At 48.5% G+C, this 22815-nt stretch overlaps 1 protein-coding gene across 4 annotated transcripts in view; it reads right to left on the bottom strand.

The window, feature by feature from the left end:
• The window catches only part of KANSL3 (KAT8 regulatory NSL complex subunit 3), a 45557-nt gene that overhangs the window by 7187 nt on the left and 15555 nt on the right, over positions 1-22815 (bottom strand). For 3 of the 4 annotated variants that reach the window (XM_070429926.1, XM_070429929.1, XM_070429930.1), the window contains 16 exons: positions 17128-17259; positions 16504-16620; positions 16157-16258; positions 15976-16047; positions 14642-14716; positions 14310-14467; positions 12430-12493; positions 11785-11985; positions 11413-11569; positions 9898-9975; positions 8102-8293; positions 7560-7644; positions 7012-7142; positions 5846-5955; positions 5218-5440; positions 4767-4900 (listed from right to left, as the gene is read on the bottom strand). In XM_070429926.1, coding sequence (XP_070286027.1) covers positions 4767-4900; positions 5218-5440; positions 5846-5955; positions 7012-7142; positions 7560-7644; positions 8102-8293; positions 9898-9975; positions 11413-11569; positions 11785-11985; positions 12430-12493; positions 14310-14467; positions 14642-14716; positions 15976-16047; positions 16157-16258; positions 16504-16620; positions 17128-17259 — 2031 coding nt within the window. The remainder of the gene's footprint in view (positions 1-4766; positions 4901-5217; positions 5441-5845; positions 5956-7011; positions 7143-7559; positions 7645-8101; positions 8294-9897; positions 9976-11412; positions 11570-11784; positions 11986-12429; positions 12494-14309; positions 14468-14641; positions 14717-15975; positions 16048-16156; positions 16259-16503; positions 16621-17127; positions 17260-22815) is intronic. The other variant, XM_070429928.1, reaches the window with a different exon arrangement.

Here is a 22815-nt window from a genome sequence, read left to right as displayed (position 1 = left end):
TTCCAAAAGGGCAATGGACAAAATTAAAAACCCATTATTTATCAAGAGAAAGGAAAAGGATAAAGATCTTAGCAAACTAGAAACACAACTGATACTCCCTTAACTGGAGGATCTGCATTATCAGACAATAATATAAAGCCAGTGTAGGAACAGACAGATCAAGGGGTACAAAACTGGCCCATGTGTGCATAGTAATCTAGAATGTGAGAGCAGCGGATGTCAAACAATGAAAAATGAATGGACTCCTCTATTGTTAGATCCTTATCTCACTTAGCATATAGAAATAAATTCCAACCCCCCCCCCCCCCCCCGCAAAACAACAACAACAACAACAAAAGAAACAAATTCCAAGTGGACTGAAACTAAAGGTAAACAAACAAGCATTATAAGAAAATAGTTTCAATATGGGATGATGGGGAAGTTCTAGAGGTGGATTGTGGTAATGGTTGCACAACAATGTGAGTGTGCTTTATGCCACTCAACTGGGCCTAAAAAAGGGTAAAAATGGTAACTTGTATGTATGTATATTTTACCACAATTCTAAAAAGAAAATATATTAAAAAACAAAATGCAAAAAGATTATACTCTTGCGATGGGAAGAGCATAAAGGAAAAGATTTGTATAAAATTTTTTAATGTCTGCATGATAAAAGATCCAGAAACAAAAGTTAAAAGACATGCACTTATTATTTCAATAGAAAGGAAAAAAAGCGCAACTGACTGGAATAACGTATATGCAACTTGTATAATAGATAAAGGATTAACATTGGAATATTTAAAGTTGCTACAAAATAAACAGACACAGAATATAACAGGCAATTCATAAAAGACACACAACCTCATAAATAATCATGAAAATGCACATGAAAACAATTTCACTTCTCAACCATCAAATCAATAAAATTAAAAATACGGATTTCCACACCTGACAATGGTATAAACAAACAGATATTCTCATCACTGTGTCTTGACTTGTAAATTAGCAAAACCTTGTGAAGGACAATTAGTTAGCAGCTAGCAGGTGGTAGATGCATATACCCTCCACATACTGGTCTCCAGCCTGTAGAAGTCCCCCGAGGTAAACACACATCATGACGAGGGTGTGCACTACACCATTACTTATGATGTCAAAAAACCAAACACAGCCCAACTCCCTATCAGTGGTGGTGAAGCCCACTTTCTTACACCCACCTTGTCAGAGCATAGATAGGTCTCTCTGTAATCAACAGGGAGACATGTCATAATGTGTTTTGTAAACAAGGTAGCTACAAAAGTCCATATTTTGTGATCTCATCTTTTTTTTTTTTTTAATATATTTTATTGATTTTTTACAGAGAGGAAGGGAGAGGGATAGAGAGTTAGAAACATTGATGAGAGAGAAACATCGATCAGCTGCCTCCTGCACACCCCCTACCGGGGATATGCCCGCATCCAAGGTATATGCCCTTGGCCAGAATCAAACCTGGGACCATTCAGTCCGCAGGCCGACGCTCTATCCACTGAGCCAAACCGGTTAGGGCTGTGATCTCATCTTTGTCAAAAATTAAAATTAAAGTAATACACTTTGCATACAAAGAAAAATCTAGAAGAATGTATATGAAGCTATTAACAGTGGATATCCTCTCTGGGAGTGGTATCATGGGAAATTTGCACTTTCTAAGTTATATTACTTCTATCATGTTTGTATTATTGAAAACTAGAGGCCCGATCCGTGAATTTGTGCACCAGTGGGGTCCCTCAGCCTGGCCTGCTCCCTCTCACAATCCGGGACCCTCAGGGGGTGTAGCAGTGGGGCCGGGTGCTGTGCCACTCCCGCTCATCCTGGCCCTGCTGTGCCTGCCCGGCCTCTGGGTAGCATGTTGCCACGGAGGCAGGAGAGGTTCGCGCTGCCGCAGCTGCACTTGCCAGCTGTGAGCCCGGTGTCTGGTGCCCTTTAGTCAGGCTGAGTGACGCTCGCACTGTGGGAGCACACTGACCACTAGGGGGCAGATCCTGCGTTTAGCGTCTGCCCCCTGGTGGTCAGTGTGCGTCACAGGGACCGATGGACTGGTCGTTTGGTCACTTAGGCTTTTATATATATAGACTAGAGGCCCGGTGCACAAAAATTTGTGCGGGGGGTGGGGGGGGAGTCCCTCAGCCTGGCCTGTTCCCTCTCGCAGTCTGGGACCCCTCAGGAGATAACAACCTGCTGGCTTAGGCCTGCTCCCGGGTGGCAGAGGGCAGGCCCAATCCCTAGGTGCAGCCCCTGGTCGGGCTCAAAGCAGGGCTGATTGGGGAGTTGGGGGGCCGCCCCGTCATGCACAGAGCAGGGCGGATTGGGAGGTTGCGATGCCACCCTCAGTCACGCTCAGGGTAGGGCCGATTGGGGGGTTGGGGCACCGCCCCCTGTCACACTCAAGGCAGGGTCGATGGGGAGGTTGCGGCGCCACCCCCTGTCACGCACAGAGCAGGGCCGATCAGGGGGTTGGGGCGCTGCCCCCTGTCACGCACAGAGCAGGGCCCATCAGGGGGTTGCGGTGCCACCCCCTGTCACGCACAGAGCAGGGCCCATCAGGGGGGTTGGGGCTCCGTACCCTGTCACGCACAGAGCAGGGCCAATCAGGGGGTTGGGGAGCTCCCCCCTGTCATGCACAGAGCAGGGCCCATCAGGGGGTTGGGGAGCTCCCCCGTCACGCACAGAGCAGGGCCCATAGGGGAGTTAGGGCACCGCCCCCTGTCACACACAGAGCAGGGCGGATCAGGGGGTTGGGGCGCCACCACTGTCACACTCAGGGCAGGGCCAATGGGGAGGTTATGGCTCTACCCCATCACACACAGAGCAGGGCCCGTGGGGGGTGGGGGGCGCTGCCCTCTATCACCCACAGAGCAGGGCCGATCAGGGGGTTGGGGCGCCGCCACTGTCATACTCAGGGCAGGGCTGATGGGGAGGTTATGGCTCTACCCTGTCACACACAGAGCAGGGCCTGGGGGGGGGGGGGGGGGCAGAGGTTGGGGCGCCGCACCCTATCACAGAGCAGGGCCGATCAGAAGGTTGGGACGCCGCACCCTGTCACACACAGAGTCGCAGGGCGATCAGGGGGTTTGGGCGCTGCCCCCTGTCACGCTGATCCGGTGCCAGGAGGCCTCGAGGCTCCGCTGATCCCGGTGCTGGGAGGCATATTACCCTTATACTATATAGGATAGAGGCCTGGGGGCCGGCTGGTTTGCCCTGAAGGGTGTCCTGGATCAGGGTGGGGGTCCCCACTGGGGTGCCTGGCCAGCCTGGATGAGGGGATGATGGCTGTTTGCAGCTGGTCACCCACCCTTCAGGGTAGGGGTCCCCACTGGGGTGCCTGGCCAGTCTGGGTGAGGGGCTGAGGGCTGCTTTCAGGCTGGCAGTTGTTGACTGAAGCTCCCAACCGCTCCTTTTTTTTCCTCTTTTTTTATTTTATTCTGGGCCAGCTTTAGCTCTGGCTCTAGCTCTGAGGCTTCCGCTGGTTTGTCTGTGTTCTATAATCGAAACAATGTATAACTCCCGCTCTGAGATCCCGGGGTTTTGTTTAGCTTCTGTATTTGTTACAAAGTTTCAAACTGCCAGCTCGCGCAGGCGGGGAACGTTGGAGTCCTCCTTTACTGCAGCAAGCAAGCCTCATGTTCGCTTCTAGCTGCCTGGCTGCCGGCTGCCATCTTGGCTGACAGTTAATTTGCATATACTCACTGATTAGCCAATGAAAAGGGTAGCGGTCGTACGCTAATTACCATGTTTCTCTTTTATTAGTGTAGATAAGCATAATCATTTCTATGACTGAAAAGATAATGAATAAAATAATGAGAACACCTCCACCTCTCTGCAGACGGCAGAGGTGGCTCTGACCCCAGTGGGGCCGGGAACCTCTGTGCAGAGGAGCTTTTAGTCCAGTCAGCAACAGTCCCCTGCCAACCATGCCCAGGCCCCCGTTTCCACGCAAAGCCTGTGTGGGAATGCCAGGCTCAGGGCCAGCTTCTGCCATGCAGCTGGCACAGCACCGTTCCTGCATGGAAGGCCTTGGCTGGAATGGTGGGCAATGAAGTAAGCACACTCCACACCGGGCACAAATGACTGTTCTCTTTAATCTCTGGCCTTTGGGTGGCTCTCAGATCACCATTTAAGATTAGAAACATTTCACTGGAAAAGGTCATAAAGGAAATCATTCAGCTGAGAGGACTTGGAGGTGACTTCTGGTAAGAGCTATAAAAAACCTAGTTGTGGCCCAGATGGCATGGCTCAGTGGTTGAGCGTTGACCTAGGAACCAAGAGATCATGGTTCGATACCTGGTCAGGGCACATTCCCTAGTGCAGAGCGTGAAGGAGGCAGCTGATTAATGATTCTCTCTAATCACTGATATTTCTATCTCTCTCCCTCTCCCTTCCTCTCTGAAATCAATAAAAGTTATATTTAAAAAACAAAACAAAACCTAATTGTGCCCGAAAAAGATGGCAATGAGTGCCCAGATCTGGAAGGGCACAATGCTGGAAAGCCTGTGCCACGACCGCTGCACGACAGAACTGAGCAGAGAAGGAAAGGAATGGGGAGGGAAAGTAAACCAAAACGTGAAACACAGGCACTAGGACACGCAGGGACACAACATGTTTAACCTCACAACGGTCCAGGGAGTGTGACAGAAAAGGAGGCTCAAAGTTTCAAAGCTACAAGCCCCGGGTCTGAATTTGAATCTGACCTAACTACAAGCCCAGTGCATTGAAACTGCTAGAGCCTGTCTCTCCTCCATCTTCCTGGGCAGACTCACCTGTGAGTTGGAGGGCAGCACCTGGGAGGTGGGCTCCTCGGATGGGGCTGCTCCTGGGCCCATGGGGCTCAGTGTGGTGATTCGGCTTGGCTGCCCTCGTAGGGTCAGAGTAATGGTGGTGGGGACCTTCAAGCCTGAGAAGAGAAGTGGGTTTTTTTTTGTCCCACCCCTATTTCCTTTCCTGGGGAGTTTCTTCCCCTCAGAGCACACCCTCCTTGTTCTCCTCCCCAGCTGGGTCATCTACATCCCATCAGTCATTCTGAAAGGCAGCAGAAAACAGCCTGTGTTCTCTCAACCTCTCTGGGGGATGGACCCCTCACAGCTAAATCCCTGAGGGTGGATGCCAAGACCCAGGTTGGGTTCAATAGCATCCCTAGCCCATGTGAGATGAGAAGGTCCTGAGGGAAGATCCCATATCTGGGAGTCTCCAGGGTTCTCAAGAAAGACTCACCTGATGTTTGGTTGGAGATCTGAGCCAGGCCAGGGAGGCTGCTTGCCAACTTGGCGAGGCCCCCATTGGTCAGCAGCTGGTGGATGGCTGTAGGCTTTCCACCAGGAGTGGCACCCAAGGATGAGAGAGTGGTGGCAACAGGAATGGTACGGACAATGGTGCTGGTGCCTGTGGTGATGGCACCCAGGCTCTGTATGGGGGTGGGCAACTTCACACTGGTGGCCTGTGGGACACACAAGCCCAGGTGATCAGAAGCTGTTGCCCAACAGCCATGTACAAGTGTGGCGTGCCCACAGCACGTTATTAAAGACTGCCATGTACTGAGTGTCTACCACATGCAAGTGCTCTTCCAGGCATTCCCCACGTATTTCGCCCTCAAAACAACTCTGTGAGGGATAGACCACTATCCTCATTTTACAGACAAGGAAACGAAGACACAGAGAGGTCAAGAAACTTGCCCAGTGTCTCCCAGTAAGTGCTGGAGCCTTAAACTTTGTAGCTCCCAGCTGGGAAGTCAGGGGCTATCTGTCGTTGATCCAGACTCCAGACCGAGTCCCCCTACCGCAAACAACCAAGCGGAGGCTTCCTCCCCACACCTGCCCAGCCCAGAAGGAAGGCAGATGTGCACCTGTGGGGATGGTCCTGGGGAGGGGCTTGCTGGGAGGCCCGAGGTCTTGCTGCTGATATCCTGTAAGCTGAAGCTGAGGCCTTGGAGGAGGCTGCTGGCAGATGTGGCCCCTAGGAAATGGTACGACAGACATCAGTACAAGCTCCACCATTTATCCAAGAGCAGCCATGCCCGTCCACCCTCAACAACCCACCCAGCCAGCACCCGGTGTGCTCTTTCCCCTGGACATTCCTCACTCTCAGGAAGCCAGCAGGTCCCCCAGCATGCCCGCTGAAGGCCTATGTGAGGAAGGGTCTATGCAGATGCACGCCTTCCATTCCTTCACCATGTCCCAACCTGCTCCAAACCACCTGTCCGACAGTTTGGACAGGCTTAGGAAAACCAGAGAGGTTGAATCCCACTGTTAAGAACGCTAAATTCCCTCACTTCTTTCTAGGGAAGAGAACGGACTTTTAAAAAAATGTAATTTAATCCTCACCCGAGGACATACTGAGAGAGAGGGAGTAAGGGGGAGAGGGAGAGAACCATTGATGTGAGAAACATCGATCAGTTGCCTTCTGTACATACCCCGAATGGGGATCAAACCTGCAACCCAGGTATGTGCCCTGACCTGGAGTTAAACCAGCAACCTTTTGTTGCACGGGATGGTGCTCAACCAACTGAGCCACACCAGCTGGGCAAGGAAGGACTTTTTAAGCCAAAAGAATTCCAAGCACCTCATTTACACCACACTTCACACACAGCCCAGTGGCCTCAAAGCAAAGAGGAAGGTCCTCTTGAAGGAGAAGGGCTCAGGCACTCAGCCTTTCAGTGCCGGGTGGAGGTGGAGGTGAGGAGACATGCACACCCAGCATGCACCACTTCCAGCTTTATTCAATCTTAACAACACCGAAATGAAACACAATACCTACATCTCCCACCAGCAATTTCTCCTCCTTACAGTGCAGGATGCACTGCCTGCAGACTGTGATGTTTACTCATTGTAAATATTAAGGCCAAGAACTTCATGCCCCTTGAAGCTAATTCCAGCTTCTTGTCAAACTTCCCTGACAAGCCCGAGACCTGAGGAATGCCCTCCAGATTCAGCTCCAGGCTGCTTTGCCAGGACCACCCTCCAACAGCTGCCCAGACTCTTCTGGGAGGTCGGGATGCTGTGCCCCAGATACCTGGGAGGGAGCTGCTAGGGGAGGTGGCCACCAGGCGGCTCTGGAGTGTGTGCAAGGGAGTGGGTGCAGTGCTGCTGGAGACCACGGAGGAGGCTGGGCTGGCTGACACACCCGCTTCAGAAGCACTGGGCCTGGATAGAAAGACAGGAGCTCCATTAGACAAAGGTTGGAGGGCAGCAGGCCCCAGTAACACAGGGAGGGGCCGGAATGGAGCCCAGCAAGGTTTCAGCCATGGACACGAGGCAAAAAATTTTGGTTTCTTCATTCCACTTCTGAATAGGCCACTTGTCCTTCTAGAAGTTATGCCTAAAGTAAAGACTTCAGACCTTGAAGCAAGAGCTACGGGATGCTTTGCAAACTTTAGGTGAAAATGAACTGAACTCTTGAGTTGGTCCAAAAGAAAAATAAAGATCCCACCCAAAAAGAAGTTACACTCCCCGAACAGACAGAACCCAGAATCCACCATCTGCCCAAAGCATTATGTGGACCAGAAGAAAGGTGAAGAGAAAGAAGGGGACAGAGACAGACAGACCAAGAAGCAGACTCACCTGGTTGTGGTAAGAAGCCCTGTGAGCTCCTTGGCACCTGCTGCCGCCTGCCCCAGTGTCATCATGATGGGCTTTCCTCCCCCAGCTGCAAAACAAAGCCCCCAAGCCGCCAGTCAGTCCTGATAGGCTCACTTTTCAGCCTCCACAGCCAGACTAAATGCAAGGTATTATGGACAAAGACTGGAAAATGAAAACTGAAGAATAACTACATGGGAACAGGAAGAGCTGGAGTTATTTTTTCCCCCTTCTGTTGTCTAAACTTTCTGGAATATTTTATTTTTAATTGAAATAAACAAACAAAACCCCCCAAGTATATGATGCTTTGCATGAACCCAGAGCTTCCTCTGATCTTCGTCTTGCCTCCCTGGTGCTAGTGCAGAGCAGGTCACTGGCTGCCCTCCCGTGGGCCACCTCGAGCCCTCTGCTCAGGCAGCCCTCGCACTGCAGTTGAGGCTGAGTGCCAGCAAGCAGCCCCAAGAGGGCAAAGCTACGAGCCTGGGAGAGCTCAGCCAGTTTATTGGAACAGGTCAAGGGAAACTCACCTTCTGGGGTTCCTCCTGGGGAAGGAGTACAAGGCCCTCCGGCTGGGTCCCCTTGGGAGATGAGGGACACCTTGATCTTGGGTCGCTTGGAGGCCTTACTGCCAGACAGAGGACTGGAGGGGTGGTGCCGCTTCAGCTGGACCCTAAGGTCCTCTTTCTCTGCTTCCTCTGCTTGTTCCGATGAGATGGGAACTAAGAGACAGAGCTGAGTAAGGTCCTCCACAGTTCCCAGACTCTGACAGTGAGGACCAGAACAGGGACAGCTGTATGTGGGAACACACAGGAGTACCAGCCACACACAGAGCCACACTTCAAAGACAACCACCTCTGTGTTAGTCCCACCTCGCTCAGCCCCCGCTGTGGTGGAAATGCACCTTGCCCCTCTCAGGGCATGGCGCCACCCCCATTCCTCACTCTGTCCTGGAGTTGGAAAGACAGGGGCTCTGAGTTGGAACAAAAAGAAAGGAGAAGACACTGCAACCCTGCCATCAAAGGCCAACCAAAACACAGAGGCCTCATCACAGTGGATCTAAACAGCACTTCCCAAGCTCAAAAACTGTGATCCTTTTCCTGTTTCAAGCCCACCCCACATGACACAGCTGGTGGGCAGGAAACATTCCAGGAAGAAGCAATGGGGGAACAGGCTACACAGTCTTCCCTACACAGCAGATTTTCACAGGGCTCTAAGTCCCATGCCCTAGGAGCCCAGGGTTGAGGGTTTGCTTGCCACAAAGAGGACTGCTACCAGGACTTCAGTCTGGCTTTAGGAGCTCCTAGGCAAGGAAGCATGTTAGCCAAGATACCTTTATAGCTCCTGTCCCAAAGTAACAGGGCAACAGTGGTCCATGTCACAACCTAGTCCCCAGGTCCCTTGTCCTAGGTACACAGAAAGGCTACCTGTTCACACATAGGCTTTCCCCTCCATTGAGTTAAACAGATTCACCCTGCATATGGCCAAGCCTGGGTATCATTCAGGCTTCCTCAGAGATCCTCTCCTCTTTACACCCAGAGCCCCCCAGCTCCAGTCCCTCATCTTAGCAAAGGCAATCAGGGTTGGGAGGAGAAGGCAGCAGGAGGGGGAGAAGGGGTGGTGGTGGCATGGGCCATAGGGAGTTATTCCAGACCATAGTCAGGGCATAACCAGCGCAAGGTTTGCTCAAGGGACTAGCCCAGTCAGTGTGGCTCAGTGGTTGAGCGTCGACCCAGGAACCAAGAGGTCACCGGTTCAATTCTGGTCAGGGCACATGTCTGGGTTGCAGGCTCAGTCCCCAGTAGGGGGCATGCAGGAGGCAGCCAAAGATGTTTCTCTCTCATCGACATTTCTATCTCTCTATCCCTTTCCCTTCCTCTCTCTAAAAATTAATTTAGAAAACATACTTTTAAAAGGCATCAATTACTAGTAAAATCCAAGTTGGAAAGAGGTAATGGAAGGAAAAGGAGTTACAGTTTTATGCTGGTAAGTGGCTTGCAGCGGCCAGGATGGAGGGAGGAAACCACAGGCAGGGAGAAAAACACCCAAGGAAACGCAGGCTCACAGGCAATGGCCACAGGCGCTCATGGGAAAAGCAGAGCTAAGAACCATAATAAGAAACAAAAAGAGAAAAACACCATGAGAGGCAAACAGAAAGAATGGAGAAAAAGCAAAGACAATGGAGCAATAAGCAAAAGGAGTCGGGAAAAAAATCAAAAGATAGAAATAGGCAAAGAGAAAAGAATAGGAGGAAACCAAACAGGGACGAATGAGAGGTCGGGGTGGGGGAGTGAAGAGGGAGAAGGCGAGAAAGAGTAATACTCACCAAAGAGACAGGAGGAGGTGCCGGGAGGAAGAGCTTTCCTCACCAGCATATTTTGTTTCAGAAAAGCAGCAAACTGTGCTGGAATGAATCAGAAAGAATTATAGAATCACAGCCAGACAGAGAAAGGAGAGAAAGAGAAGGAATAAGAAAAAGACATGAGATGTTCTAGAAAATAGTCAACAGGGGCTTTCTCTGGAATTACTGCTTATAGCAGCTCCATGAAATCATCTATAAACTGAAAATACAAATGCACCTGCCCCGTGGGGCCAAGATTCACTGAGCCACAGTAAGTCAAGCACCAGGAAGAGGCCCGAGCACGCAGTGAGGCTCCATAACATTAGCTATTATCCTCCCCTTTGCCTATGAGCTCAGTCAAAGCAGCTACAGCTGCTGCCCCCCATGAAACTCTGGGTTCCATTTCGAACCCAGCTCAACAATCAGCCTTCCAAAATTCCTTGGATTCTCAAGCAATTATCCCCTCCAGAGGCACTGCAGACCACTGGCTCTCTTTATCAAAAGCCTGAGTGGATACTGCCCATCTAGAACTTGGCTCTGGCCACCACTTTAGCAAGCCCAGGTCACAGAGCATCCGCATGGACCGAGCATCTGGCCTCTTTTTTGCCTTCATCTATCCACTCGCACTTCTGCTCCTTGTCAGCACCACTCTCAAGGGCAACTTCCTAAGAGGCCTGGGTTTTAAGTCCTTACCCTTGGCTTCACTGAAGGAAACACGGGGGAAGTGGGGAGGCCAGCCGGTCACCTCCACCTCTCTCTACCTGACAACCAGCTCTGGCTACTGCCTCTTCCCCGAACCTCAGTTGATACGTGCTCCTGGATACATCATCAAACACCAATGCCTAAGAGACCTCATGTCAGAGCCACCCAACTGGATCAAAGTGGGAGAGGGATAGAGCCACTGCATCTCCTTCTCTCCCTACCCACTGAACTCTCCCTTGCCTAGAGCTTGTTCCACAGCACTCACTGATCTCCAAACTCTAATTTCAATCATACCAATATTTCCCAGCCTAACCTAAAACCTATCTGATAAACCAAACCTCCTGAAAGTCCCAGTGTGGAAATCTTAACTCTTCAAGAGCAACACAAAGAAAGGGCATGACCCAGTGAAGCTGCCCTGGAGTCTGATGAACAAGCCCAGCACCTTGGAGAGCACTGTGCTGCAGGAGTGGCTGGGCAGGGCCTGAGCAGCTGCAGCTCCCCGAACTGGGCGTTAGAAAAGCATCTGAGGTCAGTACACATGTAGTCAGCCCACACAGCCTAACTGCCCCGAACACCAAGACAAAGCTGGAGCCAGTGGATTGATGCAGCCCCTACACACAGACCTCAAGTGATGTTTCACCCTGAAAACAGCCCTCGGTATTCATTTTTCCTGGACAGGAATGTGGGAAAGGTGCTTCTCACATGCCCCTGGGAAAAGCTGCAGGTGCCAATACATTCCAACTGCTACATGGTGTTACTGCAGAGACAGAGAGGGGCCACTGGGCCAGGCACCCATACCTTGGGCTTGTTTGTGGGTCAGCACAGCTTCTGTCCGCTGCACATGTCTCTTCAGCAGCTGAGAGCTCCCAATCTGACTGGACTTCTGGGCAGAGGCCACTGTGGTCACTTTGGTCTTAGGACTGGAGGTGGGGCTGCTGGACACACTGGAGAGATCCTGAGCAGGGCGAGAAGGGCAGGAGCCGAGCCAACATTGTCTGGGTGTCACCACCTATCGGCATGTCCCCTAGCATTCCCTGGTCAGGAATTCACCTTGTAGGAACTCACAGGCCTACAAGCACTGGCCCCAGCACATAGGCGACCCCAAGAAGCCAAAACACCAGCTCCGGGTCCTCGTTCCCCTGCAGAAATGGCCCTTCCCTGCCACATTACCTCAGAGCCTGAAGGGGAGGCTGGAAGCCTGGCAGCTGGTGAGGCGGGTCGACTGCCCCTCTCGGGGACCTCAAAGGCCAGGTCTCTGCGGGCCACATCCCGGGGCTTCTTCTTCTTCTCAGCATCCTGGTCCCGAGGCTCGGCACCCACGTGCCCCTCAGTGCGAGTGAGCACGCCAGTCAGAAAGTCCACAATCTCATCCTGGTGTAAAGAGAGGCCAACATAGAGTCCTCGGCTGGAGAACGGGAACTGCCCAATAGTCCCAACTAAAACGGATTACCTTGGCTTGGGCATCTGGGGTGCCAGTCCCTCCCCATGTGCACAAAACCTGGCACAAACCCCAGCCTCAGCCAGAGGCCAGAGGCACCTCTGTGAGGTAGTGCCCTGGGGTGATCATGCACTACCATTCCCCCTGTGAACCCATTCTTCCCTGATACTTTCCCCACATTTTAGCTCATGACTCTCTTTTCCCCTTCTTCTCCCTCTTTCTTTTCTCTTTCTCTTTGCTTGTGATTTAGGCCACCAGAGGCCCCAGGGGATATACCCTTACTCTTCAGAGACAAAAAGGCTGTTACTGACAAGACTAAGACCAAAAGGCTGCAGAAAGGAAGCCTAGCTGAAAAAAACGCAAAAGCAACTGTGTACCTGGATACACCTGTCCACCATGCTCTGTGTCAACCCTTCTGATTTCTTCTTTGCTTTACTTATCCTAAGAGACAAAAAGGAGGAAATGTTCACTTTCTAAATATTCCATGGCATCTGCCGAAGCCGGTTTGGCTCAGTGGATGGAGCGTCGGCCTGCGGACTGAAGGGTCCCGGGTTCGATTCCGGTCAAGGGCATGTACCTGGGTTGCGGGCACTTCCCCAGTGGGAGATGTGCAGGAGGCAGCTGATCGGTGTTTCTCTCTCATCGATGTTTCTAACTCTCTATCTCTCTCCCTTCCTCTCTGTAAAAAAATCAATAAAATATATTTAAAAAAAAAAAAATATTCCATGGCATCAAGTGGAGGTTATTTTCAAGGCCTGGGAAGAAAGACTATGTTAATGCTTAGGCAGGTGTTGCAACCGGTCTGAACCTCAGTCTCCACATCTGCAAAATCGAGAACCATAATACCTCACTTATAAAGTTGGGGGATTGCACAAAAGAGCGTACGGAAAGTGCTGGAACTACACACTCCAGAAGTCCTTTACCTATGTCCTCATGAACCTTACAAGACCCCAACAAAGGCCCAAACCCCGAGAAGTTGTCAAATGACCAAGACCAAGAGGAATTCTCCCAATCATCTCTGGATAAGAAACCGACAAGACAGGTAGGAGCAGGCACCCGCTTTAAGCTTTCTAGTTAAAGCACACAAATGACTGAATTTCTCAGAGTGAGCATACAGGAAACCGAGGCCCCATACATGACACATTCAGTATGTTTCATGGAAATGTAACTAAAGGCCCAAAAGGCAGCTGGCCTTGTAAGGGAGTAGACATCTCAAGAACTAAATGTACCTTCATAAAACTCTCTCAAACTTTGGCTGTTTATCCTCCAAAATATGTAAAAGGTACTTAATACAAATAAAATGTGTTCATAGTCATCCTGAGGAAGGAACAAAATGTAAAGAAATGCCTATCCCACACAGACAATAGGGTGGTGAAGGCCTGAGGCAGGCTGGAGGGGGTCAATGAGAGAAGAAAGGGGACATATGTAATATTCAACAATAAAGAATTATTAAAAAAAGAAGAAATGCCTATCCCAGTAATCCCATGATGACAAAAACTATATTTACAGGGTCTCAAAGTATCTTCTCCCCACAAGGTAACTATTAATTACAAAGGGAAAATAGTAACTTTACTGTAGAGAAACCTGGCAGAGGCCCCCGTAACCCGTGATCAAGGATAACATCACTGGTGATAAGACATGTCAACATCATGTATCCTTGGAGGAGGTGGTGACAGTACCTTGCCTTTGGGGCATTACTGCCAAAAATACATATCTTCAACCTGATCATAAAAAAATGTCAAAAACCTACACTAGGGACAGTCTACAAAATAACTGGCCAAAAGTCTTCAGAAGTGTCAAGGTCATGAAAGCAAAGACGGACTGAGCAGTATCAAATGAATCAAATTAAAGGAGACGGGGAAGCCATGGCACCAACAGCAACATGTGATCCTGGACCCTGAACCAGAGACAAGTGATGCAATCTGAGTCTGTAGATTAGATCACAGTATCATATTGAAGTTAATTTCTTGACTTTGATAATCAAGAAATTGATTATGTAAGACATTAATATTGGTTATGTAAGATGTTTATATTTGAGAAATCCAGGTGAGGGGTATAAAGGAATTTTTTGTACTATTTTTGCAACATTTTATAAATCTGAATTAGTTAAAAATGTAAGAAAAATAAAAAGGTTTTTAATGCCCCCTTTCAGATGTAGTCTGAAGGAGATTCGCCTATGTAGCTAGCTACCTCACCACCTCACAGGCCTCTCTCCAACACCACAGCACGGGTCTCACGGCCCCGGGGGCCTACCCACCTGAGGTTATCGTCAGCTCCCCCAACCACCACCAAACTGTTCTCGGCCCGAATCTTCTCCCGGAAATCCTCCATGGCTTCAGGGTGACACTGCAGGGAATTCTGACCAATGACAAAGAGGACTGGAGTCTTCATATCCAAGAGGGGATCATCCACATCCTAAAACAAGTGCAGAGTTCACAATCAGCCAGTTCATAGTTACTGAGCACTGCCCTGGCCGGTCGGCTCAGGAAGCCAGCTGGGCCGCCGAAGTCACTGCGCACCAAATTGGGCGAGGCACGCACTCCCTACTCTCTCTCACCTGCCCAGCAATCAATGGTGCCCCATACTTACCCCTCTGGGGCCATCCACGGTAAGCAGAGGAAACCCAAGGCAGACAACAGCAGTGACGTACTCCATCACCGACACCTAGAAATAATGGAACAGTTTGTCTCAAGGTCAACTGCCTTCCTACCCAGAACTTAGAACTGGTCCAGAGCTACCAGCTAGTCCCGTCTACTCCTCCCCGTCCCAACCCCCAGGAGTACCAGCCATGGTGGCAGCAGTAACACAGAACGCAGATGTGCCATTCCACAAGCAGCCACCACCTGAAACACTGGGCCCTGGGAGGACACCAGCAGAGGCTGAACCACAGGATGGGAGGTTTAATATTTCCACCCTGTCAATTCCCTAGGCTACAGGCCTCCTGCTCACTCCCCACATGTCCATACTTATACCAAATACAATCAGAAGAATAAAATGCTGCTCTTATCCCTTAAGGGAAGAAAATCTCCCCCTTTTGAACTGAATGGGTAGCTCCCAGGCACTCCACTTTCTTAGAGAATTTGCTGTCCTGGGACCAGGGTTATGAGGAGACAGCCTTCCCCTCTCATGGCCCAAGATGTCATATTTGACTAGACCAGTGGTCAGCAAACTGTGGCTCGCGAGCCACACGTGGCTCTTTGGCCCCTTGAGTGTGGCTCTTCCACAAAATACCAACTTCTGCGCAGGGGCCACGAAGTTTCAATTGCACTGTACATGTGCACCCACACGTGGTATTTTGTGGAAGAGCCACACTCAAGGGGCCAAAGAGCCACATGTGGCTTGCGAGCCGCAGTTTGCCGACCACTGGACTAGACCATAGCATGCAGCACAGACTTCACTCAGTTTATCCACTTGAGAACTGGGGCTCTGGACAGGTCAGGGACACTTATGCAAACTAATATGCACGCAAATGGTATGTCAAATAACAAAGAAAAGGTTTCTTGATGTCTTGGAAAGGGGCAGAACACGAACACAACAGCAAATTACAGAGCTATTAAAAATTTTGCCTGCTAGCATTGTTTTGTTTTGTTTTAGGTGGAAGAATAGTGCTTGTGTTTTTTGGGGGGGAGAAGGGGGAGGAATTTGTTTCACAGAAACATGCTGAAATACATATGAATGAAATATTTGGGATTTTCTTCAAAATATTGACAAAGAAAACAGATGGTGCAAAAGCCTTGTTGTGAGTTGATTACCGGTAAAGCTGGGTGAGGGCCCAAGGGGTTTACTTTTATGCTTAAAATGTAATTATGTAGGTCCAGCATCCAGCATTGTGCCTGGAACATAAAAGAGGACTCGGCGGTGGCTGGCAGCAGCAGCAGTATTCTACCCCAGGACAACCTCCAAGTAAGGGGGGAATTACTTACATGACAGGCCACCAGAGCTCCTGTATTCCAGCCAATCAAGATGATGGGTTTGTGGGGAAAATGGCTGTGAATCTTTGTGGAAAGAGAAAGAAGACAAGACAGTTACACAGGAGCTACCGATGGGAGCAGAAGCCCGGAAGACTGGGTGTGCCTTGGTGAAGTCAAGCAGGGGCAGTCTCACCTCCAGCACTTTGCTTCTCACTGCCCCAATCATATGCTCAAGACACTGCAGAACTCCTACCCCACTTCCATTGTTCAGCAGATGGGTGGCTACAGGGATCACCTAATGGAAGGAAGTGGCAGCCATGCCAGCAAAGGTTAAGTTTCAAGTCTTTGCTCAAATCTGCTTAACCTACCCTAGAATCCATCAACCCTGGATAAGCACCATTCGAATTCCAAATGAAAAGAGAGCTGGGGAAGCTCCATATTTAAGTTCATTCATTTTGGCCCCCTGCTGCATTTTGTCTGCTCAATCCTCCAAGACTATATTCCCACCCAGGACAGAGTCCCTCTTGTCCCCACACATACCTTGCCTAAGCAGGAGAGCTGAGACTGCCAGAAGCGGTGGCGGCGTGAGGTGGGAAACGCAGAGCTGGAAGGCCCGGAGGAGGCAATGAGAATGAGTGGAGAGCCAGGGAGCTTGCTCTATGGAAAAAATGTCACCAGAGAACCAGGGCATGAGAGGGTTCCTTCATGAAATCCCAGGTGTCCCTACACCTTCTTATCCCAGCCAATGCCGATCTGCCTTTGAAACTGTTAAGCATTACAGTGGGGCCTTGACATACGAGTGTCCCTACTAATGAGTTTTTTGAGATACGAGCCGTCTCTAGGCCGATTTTTTGCTTTGAATTATGAGCTAAAATTCGGGTTACGAGCCAGCTTCAGATACCCCACCGCTAGTTGGCGCAGCGAACATCACAGTGAACGCCACATCAGCCCAGCATCACGTGTCTCACTCGTTCACTTTTTGATTTGACATACGAGTAATTTGAGTTACGAGCTCCGTCACGGAACGAATTAAGTCAAGGCCCCACTGTATACACAACTAGTTATCAATGAAAAAAGTTAAACAACCCTCTTACTATCCTCTTGTCAAAGTTCTGAGACCAGATTCTAAAAATTCCATGATAAGTCCTGAGCTGCCCAACTTACTGGTTTGTTATGAGAAAGTACCCCCACAGCAGGGTCCCAGGGCCTCTTCAGTAGGAGGGACAAGGCCTCAGCTCCTGCAGCCCCAGTCTTCGTGTTGGATGATACAAGCATCCGGTCAATCAAGGTAGGGATCTAGAAGCAAGGAAGAACAAAGGTGCTTCCACTGGGAAGCAGGAGACCTGCCCACCAGCAGCAATCAGGTAGAGCACAGAGCCCCACTATGAGCCAGATAGACCTCAACTATGCCCCTTGAACTTACCTCAGGAGCAAAGATACAATTACATGGATGGCTTCCCATCCATGTAAATGGGTATAATCCTTTGGAAAGACACCTGGTGATATGCATCAGGAAACTTAAATTTATTCCTACCCCTTCCCCAAAGGAGTCTGCTTCCAAGAACCTTTCCTAACAAAATATATGAGATACACATGTGTGCGTACTCCCACGAGATTACACAAAAGACAAATTCACTCTCAATAATATCCAAAAAAGCAGAAACAATCTAAATGGATACATAAGAGAGGGGTTAAGTAAATTATCTACATAATTCGATATCATGAGTTAATATTAAATGTTTTTAAAAATTTGTAGTAACATAAGGAAATCATTTTGCTAAAATATTAAAGATAAAACAGAAAATGTAAAAACTATCTCTATTCAGAAAAAGACATTAATATATCAAAATGTTAATAGTGATCTTTATGGAGTTATGGCCAAGAGACACATGAAAAATACTCAGTATCTCTTATCATCAGGGAAATGCAAATCAAAACTACAATGAGATATCACCTCACACCTGTCAGAATGGCTATCATCAATAAATCAACATACAAGTGTTGGCAAGGATGTGGAGAAAGGGGAACCCTTGTACATTGTTGGTGAATTGTATACTGGTGTATGGAAAACAGTACAGAACTATCATATGATCCAGAAATTCCACTTCTGGGTATTTATTCAAAGAAATCCAAAACACTCATTCAAAAAGATATACACACTCCTGTGTTCATTGCAGCATTATTTACAATAACCAAGATATGGAAGCAACCTGAGTGTCCATCAATAAACAAATGGATAGCCCTATCCAGTTTGGCTCAGTGGATAGAGCATTGGCCTGCGGACTGAAGGGTCCCGGGTTTGATTCCGATCAAGGGCATGTGCCTCAGTTGCAGGCTCCTCCCTGGCCTGGGCCCTGGTCGGGGATTCGAGCAGGAGGCAACCAATCGATGTGTTTCTCTCACATCACTATTTCTCTCTGTCTTTCCCTCTCTCTGCCACTCTCTCTAAAAATCAATGGAAAATATCCGTGGGTGAGGATTAAAAAAATAGACAAATGGATAAAGATGTGGTATGTATATACAATATAATATTACTAAACCACAAAAAGAATGAAATCTTGCCATTTATAAAACATGGATGGGCCTGAGTAAAATAAGTTAGTCAGAGAAAGACAAATAACATGATTTCGCTTATATGTGGAATTTAAAAAACAGAATGAACAAATAAAATCGAAACAAACTCATAGACACAGAGATAAATTTATGATCCCAGAAAGGTGGAGGACTGGGGGATGGGTGAAAAAAAGGAGAGATTAATAAGTACAAATTGCCAGTCATAAAAACAGTAACAGGGATGTAAAGTACAGCATAGGGAGCAGAGTCAAAAATATCGTAATGACTATGTACGGTGTCAGATGTGTAGTGCTAGACTTTTCCGGGTGATCCTTTGAAAGATATATAAATGTCTAATCTTTATGTTGTACACATGAAACAACCATAATTTTAATAAAAAAAGAATGTGACGAGCTTATTTTAGGCACAGATGGCCCAAAGTCAAAGATTCAAGTACAGAACAAGGACACAAGGCTAGTAACAAAGGCTAGGACCAAACTGAAAAAAATCTTCACCCCCAAAATGGCCCCTCCCTTCCTCCCTTCCTACTTTCCTTCCTCCCTCCCTCCCTCCCTCCCTTCCTTCCTTCCTTTTCTTTAAATCCTCACTTGAGGATATGCTTTTATTGATTTTAAAGAGAGGGGAAGGAAGAGAGAGAAACAAGGATGGAAGAAGAAATATTAATCAGTTGCTTCCTGTACACGCCCCTGACTGGGGATTGAACCCAAAACCTAGGTATGTGCCCTGACCAGGAATTGAACCTGCAACCTTTTTGGTGTATGGGGTGATGCTCCAATCAATTGAGCCACCTGGTCTGGGCCATGTCTTTGTAAGTTACTCTATAACTCTAAGCCACTCAACACCTTGAGGCAAAGGATCTGATCTGGTTAGACTTTAAAGCTTTCATCTGGCAGTGGAGCACAGCTTTGAAACTCACCTCTGTCAAGACAGAATGTTTAGAAACCATAGTCAACAATCGCCTTCTCGGCTGGAGCTGGGCTGACCAAGCCCCCCAGTCTTTCCAGCACTGCATCTCTTTCAACAGGCAATTAAGGGGCTGGGTCTATATCCTCTCTGCTCCCTTCACAAGGGATCTAATGGTGGAATAGCTGGGCCAAGAGCAAGATAACATTCACTTACATTTTCATCCAGCAGGCAACATTAAGAGTTTTGGGGGATGCCGAACCGGTTTGGCTCAGTGGATAGAGCGTCGGGCTGCGGACTCAAGGGTCCCAGGTTCGATTCCGGTCAAGGGCATGTACCTTGGTTGCGGGCACATCCCCAGTAGGGGCGTGCAGGAGGCAGCTGATCGATCTCTCTCATCGATGTTTCTAACTCTCTGTCCCTCTTCCTTCTTCTCTGTAAAAAATCAATAAAATATATAAAAAAAAAAAAAAAAAAAAAAAGAGTTTTGGGGGAGAAACCAAGATGGCGGCATAGGTAAACACCGGAAATTGCTGCCTCCCACGACAACTTCAAAAATACAACTAAAAGACAAAAGAGACATCATCCAGAACTACAGGAAGGCTGGCTGAGTGGAAATTCTACAACTAGAAGGAAAGAGAAAAGCATACTGAGACTCAGAGGAGGCTCACGCTCGGAAAGGGGCTGGCACCTGAGGACGCAGCTGTCTTTTTGAATCGGGAGGGACTCTCAAGCTCCCGACTGCTCTGAACTCCAGTTCCGGGTGAGTCTCTGGGGACCCAGGACTCATACGGGGAGAAACTGGACTGTCTGCCAGCGGGCAGAACTCGGAACTTGAGGGCGGCTTTCCCTCAGAGGTGCTTGCAGCAATTACTGGGACACAGACGCACAGACGCAGGGCCTCTTAGGCAGGGCTGAGGATCAGCCATAGCTGCTTGCTCCACCCTGTTGATTCCCTGAGACCCGGCCCCACCCAGGCTGCAGCAGAGGCTTTTGCATATGAATGGCCTGGCCCTTTGCAATCTGAAAATTACCTAACAAACTGCAGCTGGGCCAGACAGACCCAGAACTTCCAAGAGAAGGCCCAAGGCCCCACAGCAGCTTGCATTGCTTCACAGCTGGGCCTCATCTGGGCACCTCCAAACCCCAAAAAAGGAAGGGGAATCTGCAGATTTCTTCTTAGCTCCTGTTGGGTAGCCTCAGGCAGGGGCTAAATTAGCACCTCCTTAGATCCAAGAGCCAGTGTACCCAGTGGGCAGAGTGGGACCATACAGATTACAACTCCTCAGATCCATAAGGGACACACTCAGGGGGCAGACTCAGTGAGCACCAAAGCCCCACTGAAGCAAGTCTTGCCCCAGAAGGGTGTCTTCAGCACAGAAGTTCTCCCACTGCAGACACAGCTGATTCTCACAGCCAATTGGCCTGGAGGTCAATTCCTCCCAGTGATACCTACAACAATCAAGGCTTAACTACAACAAGACTACAACAAGACTGTGCACAAAGCCCACAAAGGGGTGCACAAAGAGTGTTCACCTCAGATAATTGGGTAGGCTGAGCCACGGGGCCCTATAGGACACCTAGCACACAAAGCCATTCTACCAACACAGGAAAGCATAAAAAATGCGGAGACAAAGAAACAGGTCACAAATGACAGAAATGGAGGAAAGCAAACTACTGGATATAGAGTTCAAAACCATGGTTATAAGGTTTTTCAAGAATTTTCTGGAAACTGCCGATAAATTTAGTGAGACCCTGGAGGATATGAAAAAAGGCCAACTAGAAATTAAGCATACACTGACTGAAATAAAGATTAATATACAGAGATCCAACAGCAGACAAGAGGATCCCAAGAATCAAGTTAAAGATTTGAAATATGAAGAAACAAAAAATACCCAACCTCACCGAACCGGTTTGGCTCAGTGGATAGAGCGTCGGCCTGTGGACTCAAGGGTCCCGGGTTCGATTCCGGTCAAGGACATGTACCCTGGTTGCGGGCACATCCCCAATGGGGGGCGTGCAGGAGGCAGCTGATCGATGTTTCTCTCTCATTGATGTTTCTAACTCTCTGTCCCTGTCCCTTCTTCTCTGTAAAAAATCAATAAAATATATTTTTTTAAAAAAAGAAAAAAAAATACCCAACCAGAAAAGCAAAAAGAAAAAAGAATCCAAAAATATCAAGATAGTGTAAGGAGCCTCTGGGACAACTTCAAGCGTACCAACATCAGAATTATAGGGGTGCCAGAAGAAGAGAGAGAGCAAGATATTGAAAACCTATTTGAAGAAATAATGACAGAAAACTTCCCCTACTTGGTGAAAGAAACAGACTTACAAGTCCAGGATGCACAGAGAACCCCAAACAAAAGGAATCCAAAGAGGACCACACCAAGACACATCATAATTAAAATGTCAAGAGCAAAAGACAAAGAGAGAATCCTAAAAGCAGCAAGAGAAAGACAGTCAGTTACCTAAAAGGGAGTACCCATACGACTGTCAGCTGATTTCTCAACAGAAACTATGCAGGCCAGAAGAGAGTGGCAAGAAATATTCAAAGTGATGAACAGCAAGAACCTACAACCAAGATTACTTTATCCAGCAAAGCTATCATTCAGAATTGAAGGTCAGCTAAAGAGCTTCACAGATAAGAAAAAGCTAAAGGAGTTCATCACCACAAAACCAGCATTATATGAAATGTTGAAAGGTATTCTTTAAGAAGAGGAAGAAGAAAAAGGTAAAGATAAAAATTATGAACAACAAATACATATCTATCAACAAGTGAATCTAAAAATCAAATGAATAAAAAATCTGATGAACAGAATGAACTGGTGAATATAATAGAACCAGGGGCATGGAAAGGGAGTGGACTGACAATTCTTGGGGGGAAAGGGGTGTGGGGGTGCAGGAAGAGACTGGACAAAAATCGTACACCTATGGATGAGGACAGTGGGGGGGTAAGGGCAGAGGGTGGGGTGGGAACTGGGTGGAGGAGAGCTATGGGGGGGAAAAAAGAGGAACAACTGTAATAATCTGAATAAAGATTTAATTTAAAAAATAAAGAAATTTTTTAAAAAAAGAGTTTTGGGAACCAGGCAAAATATTTCTTTAACTCTGACAGTCATGGGAAAGCAAGAGTCTGATGGAACCACTGCTGAGAGCACAGCCTGGAGAGGACAGCACCTCAAACCGGGGCCCTTGCTGACCGGTACTAGCGTGTCCTCTGCCACTCCTGCTAACCTGCACTGTGACCTGGCTGCAGCAACTGTGCACACCTGTGGAGTTCCCCCAGAAGTCTGACGCTCAGAAAATCTGAACACCACCCCGTTCACTTGGGACTGTTCAGATAGTAACTAAATAAGGAAGCGATGCAACCTTCCT

Source organism: Myotis yumanensis, unplaced genomic scaffold, assembly GCF_028538775.1.
Source record: "Myotis yumanensis isolate MYYU_CA2020_CCGP unplaced genomic scaffold, mMyoYum1.0.hap1 SCAF_11, whole genome shotgun sequence".
In the NCBI taxonomy this organism is placed as follows: Eukaryota; Metazoa; Chordata; class Mammalia; order Chiroptera; family Vespertilionidae; genus Myotis; species Myotis yumanensis.
Note: the sequence above shows the minus strand (reverse complement) of the source record. Positions and strands in the feature narration are given on the sequence as shown.